The sequence below is a fragment of the Neurospora tetrasperma genome, assembly GCF_000213175.1.
Source record: "Neurospora tetrasperma FGSC 2508 unplaced genomic scaffold NEUTE1scaffold_2, whole genome shotgun sequence".
Lineage (NCBI taxonomy): Eukaryota > Fungi > Ascomycota > Sordariomycetes > Sordariales > Sordariaceae > Neurospora > Neurospora tetrasperma.
This window is the reverse complement of record NW_009799100.1, coordinates 3,744,671-3,754,778: the sequence shown is the minus strand read 5'-3', so window position 1 is coordinate 3,754,778 and position 10,108 is coordinate 3,744,671. Positions and strand designations below refer to the sequence as shown.

The window sequence follows — 10,108 nt, the reverse complement described above, 5'->3', positions numbered from 1 at the left end:
ATATTCCTCACATGTTCAGACGGGGGAAGCAGCTCCATTATAAGACCAGGAAGGTATAATAAGCTTAGCACTGCCTAGTCCATCTTTCCACACCTCCCCCCCCATCCATATCGCCCGTCCGGATGGGCGTTGCTTCATGGCTCGATATCCAATGCCTTGCCCTGGTCCCCATTTTCGGAAACAATCCTCCAATGATTCGGATACCCGTACAGTCCGGGTGTGGTACAAAGCTACAAGCCGGCGGCTATGAACGCCCAGTGCAGCGATTTGTTAGTGTGGCGCCCAACGGCTGACCCCTCTTTTCACCTCTTCATTAGACGCGCTTCTATCCACTTCTTTCATCGATTGTGAGGAAAGAGGAAAGAGTCCAACCTGACAAGAATGATGGAATGAGGAAACTGAAGAAAGGTATAAGTGATGAAATTACTTAACCGAGCCTCATCTCCTTTTGTGCGTGGTAACGCTCAAGGCAGCCACATTCAACGGATGTGGAAACAGAGTGATGAAAGAACAACCCCGCTACAAAACGCGGGGGTGTTTCTCTTTTCACTATCACATCACATCTTGCAGCTGACGATCGACAGGTTCAGGTTGCGAGAGCGGCCTTTTCCTGGATCCATACACACGGATATCTCATCTCTACATACTGTCAATATCACGGCTACGACATGTGCACTTTCCTCACCATCGGAACGGCGTCAGTTCATGGGGCTCTACAATATGCGGAAAGCCAGGTGCTCGACCCTATATCCCCGTCAGAGGATTGCTTCACGATATGATTGGTCAACTGCCCTTTTCACATCTACCTCTCGCACTCTCGAGAAGCGCTCAATGGATGGTACTTCCGGGGATGAGGCTGGCATGAAGCATCCCATCTACATGCCTGTCAAACAGAAAATATGATTTTGAATACTGTGACCCTTTCCTGCCCCTCTTGTAACTCTCTGTTCAGCAGCGAGGAAAAAAAAAAGAAAAAAAGGTTGTTCAAACGGAACAAAACAAGGTACGGCGCATGGGCGTCTCGTCTCGACCTTGGACAAATGTGCGGCCAGAAACGCGGCCACTAGCACACTACATACATCATTTTGCCGAGGTAGAAACAATCAGCGATGGTCAAAAGGTGAACAAATCAACGAATGAAAAGAAAATTGGTCCTGGCGCTAACCCATAATCTAATCCACCATGATTCAGATCAGATTCGTCTGAAGCAACATCAGTTAAAGCGCTGATCTGGGTGTGGGTTGCTGTGCGGGTCGCTGTGATCATGTGAGAGAAGCGCTGGGACTGGGTCACTGGGTGAGGTTTTACCCATTCACAGTCTTGGTTTCGCGCAACACTGCAGTCTGTCCCTTCGTATCGATGCATCCCTTCTTCCACAACTCAATCGACACAGGTTATCATATCCAATAAAGAGTATTTGTGATTGAGTTTTCCTGCCAATGCCTCCTAAAACTGCTTGTATGAGTGCTGAAATGCGAAAGGATATAGTGACCACAGTCGCCAGCCTAGGCCTTATACAGTTCTGCACCACACCATTCATTTTGAGACTGATAGTTACCATAGTCTCATCATACGCCAACATCAACTCTTATGGGCTGGGATCGATACGATTACAACTGCCTCATCAGTTCCGGGATGTCAAGATTCATGTATCCCTGCGACGGATCACTATTAATCCCAAAGAATTGAAACCTGCAGATTTCATCCCATGTTAGCTTCTGTTTTCATCCGAACGCCGTGCAGGATGGAACAAATAATCACCCAAAAAAAAAAAAAACCAATTCCAGGAAAAAAATTGAAAAATAAAAAACTTACCAGTCCTCAACATTAAGCGTCGACGGAACAGACTGTCCATGCACCGAGCTATTACTCCAACTGTCACTCGGGCTATGCCCGTCATTCGCTCCACCGCCGCCTATCTGCCCATCAAAGTTGGCGTTCCAGAAGCTATTAGACTGATTATTTCCATATCCTCCCTGCTGGCCTTGGCCCTGCCCTGGCATGCCGCCAGGATGAAGCAACCCATTGCCATTATTATTGTTGTTGGGGTTGCTGGGCAACGGACTGCCAGCCAGGTTGCGCTTAACGCCCTGTGTATACTCAATGGGTTGATTGGGAAGCCCGCTTGGCATATGCATCATGTTGGGGTCCAGACTGGATTGCTGTTGGGTAGGTGACAGGTGAGGGAAGAGGGGCATATTGGTACTTTCTGGGAAAAGCTGGTCGGGCTGAAAGTTCTCCCAGATATTTTGTGAAAGGTTGGGCGAGTTTCTGGTCACCAAGTATAGATCTGGTGGAGTGGCTGGAACCGAGAAGGATGGGTTGAAAGGCGTCGCTGGCCGAGTGTGCGGCCTCGAAGCCGTTCCGCCCATAAACGCATCGTGCGGAGGACGGTGACCGTTCTGGTTATGGGGTGACGTGACAGGTGGCGGCATCGTGCTGGGCGTCGTCTCCGTCTTGGTTGTCAAACTTGGTGTTTGTGGCCTTGAACGCTCGTAAGATTCTTGGGGCTGGGGAGTGTTAACGCTGAAATCAATGGCCATTTCATCGTATTTACGCTTCTGATCGTGTACACGTTGCTGCTGTTGCTGCTGGTGCTGGTGTTGCTGATGTTGTTGCTGCTGCTGCTGCTGCTGCTGCTGCTGTTGTTGTTGTTGTTGTTGTTGTTGTTGAAGCTGCTGGTGCTGGCGATATTGTTCTAGCTGAGAGAGGCCTTGCTGCATCCGACGATGTCTCTTACCTGCCGCCTTCTGAAGCCTTTCTTCAAGGACCTTGTTCCCGAGAATGGACTCGAAAAGAGTAAACACCATCTTGCCCACAAGCCAAACTTTAGAAACGTCTTTCAGGGCGGCCATGCATGTGCGTATTCTGGTTTGCGTAACTTGCTGGATGGAGGCAACTGGCGACCTCATCTGATATACGTGCATGATGAGCGCAGAGAAGAGACTGTAGACGATGTACGCAGGGCAATACCGTAGCTGATGGTTGGACTGGAGATTCTCGATAATAGAGGTGATCATAGCTGCCGCCTGGAACGCAATGTTACGCGATGGGTAGGGCGAGTCATCAGGCCACCTGTGGGATCCACTCGGTGGCATGTGTGCTCTGTGCAGGAGGCATAGAGTGGTGTAGTAATTCGAATGAAGCAATGCAGACCAGAAATGGTGGTTCCGCATCTCCCAGTACACAATCTTTGGGCAGTTCTGAAGCCAGTCGGCAAGGGCCATATCACTGTGTGTCAGATCGATGGCGTTTTTCCCCTTGCCCTTGGAGGCAACAGAATACTGCTGAGAGAGGACCAGCCCCATGATTTCGCAGAGCTTGACGTATTGCAGGAAAAACTGAACATGGGTCTCGTCCGGTGGGTAGTCGCTTGGGTTATCCGGCTCGTCTTCGATGAAGTCGTCCTCCGTTAACATCTCCACGTCCGAGTCGTCCAGATTGATATGACAAGGTCGTCCAAGCGCGACAGCTGTCGATCGGTCCCTTGTGAACAATGACCACCAGATACGCTTCCACAGCCTCTTGTCGGCTTTGCTCAGCTGCGAACCCTCAACGCTCCTGTGCATGCCAGAGCCCTGAGCGACAATGGTAGCAACACGGCTCCAGTAGAAGACGTTTTTGGTAACGTCCTCGGGGCCTTCCCAGTACCAACCCATCAGGAGGAGCGACTGTACAATGGTAACCCGATCGTCTTCGTAGCCCGCTTCGTACAAGGCCTTGGCTCGTTTGTAAAAAGTAAGAGCGGCTGGTGCTGCGGAACCATTTGCATCCATCAGTTGGGGGTTGGTGCAGACTCGAGAACCGGCAAGAAGCATGGCTTGCAGCAGCAACAGTGACGGCGGATTCTTGGGGTCTTTGTACTGCCGCATAAACTTGGTCCGGTTAATGACGGGGACTATGGGGTGCACCCACTGAAAGTACGATTCGATGAGCTCATCGCACAGAGATCGGGGTGGCAGCAGAAACGCGCCTCGCTGATGAAGGATTTCGATCTCGGTGCTATCCAGCTCTGATAACCTGGCCTTGTTGCCCCGTACATGTTCCGGCAGAGGATAATGTACCACGTCCGAGTCGCTTTGGCGGTCGTGGACGAGAAGGTTGAGGTTGGAAGACTCGCCCATATAGGCTACCCTCCCAGCCTCCGTGATAGGTGCTCTAGTGAACTTGGGCTTCATAACGAGGTTCATGTAGTTGGCCAGGGTTGCATTGTCGTACTTTTCCCTTTTCGCCTGTTCCTTGACGTTGACAGATGTGGTCGGTGTCCCCTCTTGGGTATGGTAGGCCGTCGCAGGTCGGGTTCCAGCCGGGAAGGTGTTGTTTGCACCGGCCTGGCGCGGCGACCGGTCTTCGGTGTCTCCTCGCTCACTGGGATCCGGTCAGCTGTTTGCAGACCAAGGCGATCACATGTGATCAAAACAGGAAGAAAGGGAGAGGCCGTTGGCAAGAAAAGCAAGGAACTAGAAAGGAACGAGTAAAACTCAAGCAGGAACAACATATACCTATCCGAGTCCTTGGAAGGGGCAGTGGTGGTGCTCTGCGCGGCAGTCTTCTTGCGTTTAGGCGTCGGGATGCGGCATTCGATGGAAAAGGCGACGCAATTGGTGCACGGAACACCGAGGCTTGCGGCATCGCAGCGAACCTGTAACGGGCATGATGTGAGTATCCATGTTGCTCAAAAACAAGTGATATGACAGATCCGAGGTTTGGCAATTGGTTGGGAAGCTTTGTTCAGAAGAGGGCGTCGTACTTTACGGGCATGGCAAGTCTACAAAGACGGGGTGGTTAGCCTAGGTTTCGCACGAGAGATAACGCGATAGCTAATGAGCCGAGGCTCGGTGTTGAAGTGCGGCGCAACGAGTCGCATCCCGCCAGTGGCCTCTGCTCTGGGCTTTCTGCATCTTATTGGGGGCCCATTGCGGGGAGAGTGCCTCAAAACCTTATAAAATACACGTTTGCAACTTACTTCGCAAGCTCGAGAGGCTCGTTGTCTTTTTTTTGTTTATTCCGAATGATATGTCAGCTAAAAGGAGCTCCGGACTGTTATCCTCCCCAGTTTTTGCCGGAATTTACCAACCTCCTGAAACTCATATGGCCGGTTGATGTGCCCGTGGCTGTCGAAGCCGATGGTGGCTGCTGACCCTGAGATTGCGCTTGCGACGGTGCTGGCGACTGCGACTGCGACTGTCTTGACTGAGTCGGCGATTGTGAGCTGAACTGCGGGTGTGGTTGCAGCGGTGGAGGTTGCTGCTTTGACTGAGCTTGTTGTCGACTCGGCTGCGATTGTCTTCGTTGTTGTTGTTGCTGCTGCTGCTGCTGCTGCTGCTGCTCCTGTTGCTGAGCGGCGGAAGCAGTTGTCGACTTCTCCGCTGGCGTTGTCGCAGACATTGTTGCTCCCTTGGCCGTGTCAATGTCCAGGTCCATTAGCGTATGGTAACGGGAGATGCGCTGCGCCCTCCTCGAGGCGAAACGAGGAAAGCCGGGTGTCACGCAATCGTCGATGGGGTTTTGGAACAGGGAGAGAAGGCTAGTTGCGCTCAGTGTCGGAAGAGCTGCGCTTGTTGATGTCGGTGGTTGCGTTGCTGTTTCTGGGGGAGGGGAGGGAGGGGGGCCGAAGCGATCGACGTGGTTCGTCAGTTATTGGCGTGAACTACCCAACCTCTGGACCTGGGAGTTTCCGTGTTACGCCGTGCTCGGTACTCCGTACTAGGTGCTGCTACCGTTGTGGATGACTTGGACGTTCGCGTCTCCAGCCAGTTCGTTTGGAGCATGTGTGTATTTTGGTCACTGTCGATTGTGTGTGTGCCGTGGAAGCTACCTGGACCTCTAGGGCGATGGGGGATGGGGTTTGGTTTGGGACCAGAAGAGTCGACGTGTCTCGTATCCTAGACCTGGCTGCTGCGCAATAACATAGTCGGGTTGTATGTGGTGTAGCAGCTCCCAATGCGGATACGGTTTCAAATATCAAGAAAGCGTCCAAATGCGGCCGCGTTCGCAGTCGCACCAAGGTCGGTTTTTTGTTGATCACGGATTCCTCTCCGTGGAGGTCGGGTGGGTAGAGGGTGATTACTGGAGCGGGTCGAGGCGAAGGTACTTGGGTGTAGGTAAGGTAAGTACGGACAAGGTGCCCGAAGATGTTGGAAAGTGAGGGGGATCGTGAACAAGGGCGTCAAAACGAAGTGTTCTTTTCGTCCTTGTCTCCGACCCGTCGCTTGCTCTCTCCAGTCTTCTGCTTTTCTTTGTGAAGAAGCCCGCTTCCTGTGGGGATTGGGGAACTTGAAAGGGACTTTGGAGGAGCAAGTGGAAGGTGGGTGGGTGCGTGGTCTGAAAGCGGGAACAATTCCGTTCGATGCGAGGACTAGTCTAGGTAACTGTTACCGACCTGTACCAATTGGATTGCCGTCACTGTCAGCAGAGGACCTGGGAGGCGAGGCGGCCAAGCACAGACGGAATTGCAGGCCTACCGCTGCCATAGTGTCATCCCCGGATTGAGCGGACTCACGCTTGCTACTAGCGCGGAACGATCTGGCGAGGAGGGGGTGCTCTCGAGGCGATGGGCGGATGAACCTGTACCGAACTTGGCACATATCGAACCTCATGTCCTGACTTCATCTTGTGTGACTGCACGCTACTATTTCAAAGGCTCTTACTAATGTGTGTCTACAGAAGGGAGAAAATCCCGCACTTCTTCACATTGGTCTGCGCAAGATATCGTTCTATCTTGCCGTTCCCGCAGGTCTGAACTAAAGTAGTGTAGCACTCAACTCCTCTAGCTATGTACTTATGTACATTGCCAGCACAGACACGGAGACAGAACAGCCGACCAGAGACACGATGCGGAACTCGCGTCGGTTTTAGGGCTCTGGATCCCCATAAAATATCACCCCGCCCAACCTTCAAGGACTTTCCAATTGTCTTAACATTGACAGACAGACAGACATGTTTCGAGTCTTCCTTTTGTTCAACCCCAGGATGTGTCTCGTGCCTCAGTTTCGCAGGGAGGGATGGGGCAGTGGGACTCTTATTTGCATGTGATTGAAGGGGACCTGTTTGAACTCCCTGCTATGTACGTGACAGGTACCTTGCTTTTTACCCCATGTTCTTGCCGTCAATACCAAGACGGCAACCTCCTGCTGTTGGTCCGATATCGTGGGTCAAGGATGTCACTTCTTGAGATCCAGGACGTATTGACATCAGAATGCGCCAATGTCTCTTGCCTCGTGGTGACCTCGTGGCCCCATGTTGCCTTTTCTGTTTACGGACTTACTCTACCGTTGTAACAAATCTCGCGAGCTAACATATGTAACAAGAACAAGAGACCTCTATCTAACAAGCCACAACGACACCATGAGCAATGGATGCAGCAAGAAGACAATATTTCCAGGCACGCCAGGGAGCCTTGTGCCCACATCAAACCCCATCGTGACCTAGCCTTCATCATTAAGACCTTTCAACAAAAACATCTTCACACCAGTACCTTGGAGACTCTACCAGAGCCCCGTTTACAACTCCTCTCCTCTTCCATCGTGAAAAGACGGACCGAAAAGACACAAGATCATAGATGGATTTCTCTAGGCCTTCGTTTGGATTCGACGGGAAACGGCGTTTTCCACAATGTCCACTCTCGCTACGATGAACATACTGTAGTTCCCGTACTATTTCGCTGACAGATGCTCCAGAACGATCCCCGTTTGCTCGGCTAGAGGTACCTTGCAGTAGTGCCGGTTGGAGAATGATATTTTTGCCCGTGAGAACATGACTTGATTCTTCAGCAGTTCACATAGCTCACAAATCAGCTCAGCTTTCGACTGTACGCGTGGGTATCCATCCTCCAGTACCTCAATAGGCCCAAGATGCAAGATAGTCTTGGTTCATCGCAATTGGTTAATAATAACCGACTAATACTACCACTGCAAAGTTGTCCTTCGATGTCGAAATCCTTGGAGGCTTGTGGATTACAATGATTTATACACCAACGCTCAACACAGACTTTTCCTCCCGTGTCTCTCATCTTGGCGGCCCCCAGTCTTCCCGTCTTCCGTCCCCATTCGACGCTCGGGCCGTTCCCACCACGCCCACTTCCCGGATCCCATTGTGATTCCCGTTCCTCACAATCTAAAACTGCCAACAAAGTCCCACACATGCCCTCACTGTTTGTTTTAGGCCCTGGCCCGAGGTGGGAATTTGTCTAGTGTACATATCCCCTGAGCCCTGCTGCTGCTTTTGTGGTCAGAACAAGCAAGAGCTGCCCCCGCCCTCTCGCCGACCGGGACTTCTATAGAATACGGGCACGAGCAGGGGTATTAATTCAGTAGAGGGTGCAGACTGTGTATTGTGTAGAGCTCTGTGTTGGGGAAATCCCTTATACAGAAAATCTAGTATCGAGGTAATGCTAGCGTAGCTAATTTACGTAAGGTAGTTGGGCTGGCTACCCTAGTTACCTCTTTTATTTAATATACCCCCCTAGCTGAATTGGAATTTAGGGAGGCTATTGTCTTCGAAGCTATTTATAGATTCTATACCCTTCCTATTCCCTTTCTAGTAATTACTTTTAAAAATATCGCCTACTCCCTTTTCTATTAATAGGGAAGGTTAATAGTACCCTTTTTAATAATTAAATTATTAGGTCCTATAGTTTAATAATTGGAATATTAGGGTATTATTCTTAGCTATCTGCCTACTATCTTTTAAGTATATTTAAAAGTATAGTTAGCGGATTACTTCTAGATAATATACCCGAAGGTCGTAGGTTCGAATCCTATTAGGACCAATCTTTTTGCCTTTTTTCTCCTTATATAATTAAATTATTATATCAGTGTCACGGGGCTAGCGCCCAGGGGTAATGTTTGCCTGGCTAGCACCCGTGTAAGCCAAGCATACCTTCTAGTTAAGTGTATAGGCCGGTCGGCTGTCGGCAGCCGTCTTAGCGCCCAAATACACTACGTACCATTGGGTATATCCCTCGGGAGCCGTACGGACTACATTTCTAGCCTTAGCATTTCTAGTACCTTCGACGACTACGCTTTTCATATATTTAGCTGGAAGCGCTGTGCCTTACTGGCACAGACTTCCCTCTTCCTCTTTGTTAATTATTTTAAGCTCTTTTTAAGGCCTACCTATGTGTATACTTCGTAGATCCCTTATATTATAATCGACCCTCTTCTTAATCCTTCTTCAACTCCCCCGAACGGATTTCTAATATCCCTACCGTTCTAACTACTTCCAATTGTCCGAAAAGTTCTCTAGCCGCCAACTTTTTTTTACCTTACTATACCGCTATAGCTTCAATTTCCTAGGCCCAAAACGCTTCTGAACGCTAGTAATAGTTCGCAGTAGCTATTTAGACTCTTATTGGCGAAATCGGTCGCCTCCAAATTACCGTCGGGAATTCCAATACTGGCCAATAGCCTAAGCTAATCCTTCCCTATTTCAATAAATTTACGGGAGATAAAAAGGAATTCAATATATAAATTTATACGGCCAAAGCAAAATTGTACATTAACGGCCCGGTTATTAGTAATTTAGAGGCCTAGTTCTACTACCTCTATTCCAACCTTTTACTAGCCGTCCGTCGGACTCTATTTGCCTTCACCTAATCTTTTCTAATTAACTAGATTTTGGAAAAGCTACTCGAGAAACTTCGGCTTAACTATAGCGAAGTTAACTAGGATAAGAAAGCGGGCCTCGAACTCTTTTCCCTACAGTAAAAGTCCTAGGAATCTATTTCCTACTTCCTTATTCGTTTTAAGGAGGTCCTTTATAGAGCTAAAACTAATACGTAGCTAAATTAGGCCATTATCAACTCATCGATATCTTCCTTAAACAATAAGTAGCTCGGGCGCCTCCGCGAATAACCAAAAGCTCTAAATAGCTATCTAAAACTCTATAGCTTCCTTCGGCATTTTAATAGTAATAATTTTCTTAGGGGGAGTACGGGGTACTCGGGGTACTTAAATTCCAATACCGCCGTCTATATTAATAGAAGGGAACCAATAAATATTACTATTACCCGGGCTCGGCCTACTCTGGTAGGGAGCTCTAATAATTATAGTAATAGTTTAATAGAAGTATAGTGAAAGAGGTAGAAGAAGAAGGGTACCTACACAAC

General features: G+C 49.5%; 1 protein-coding gene across 1 annotated transcript; it reads right to left on the bottom strand.

The window, feature by feature from the left end:
• Positions 1 to 1,403: 1,403 nt before the first annotated feature.
• Positions 1,404 to 8,093, bottom strand: NEUTE1DRAFT_145502 (uncharacterized protein; the record flags this gene model as incomplete). Its single annotated transcript, XM_009851426.1, has 5 exons — positions 1,404 to 1,692; positions 1,816 to 4,368; positions 4,503 to 4,642; positions 5,074 to 5,588; positions 7,991 to 8,093. 5 exons carry the CDS (start codon positions 8,091 to 8,093, stop codon positions 1,611 to 1,613), a joined length of 3,393 nt encoding a protein of 1,130 aa, XP_009849728.1.
• Positions 8,094 to 10,108: the final 2,015 nt, after the last annotated feature.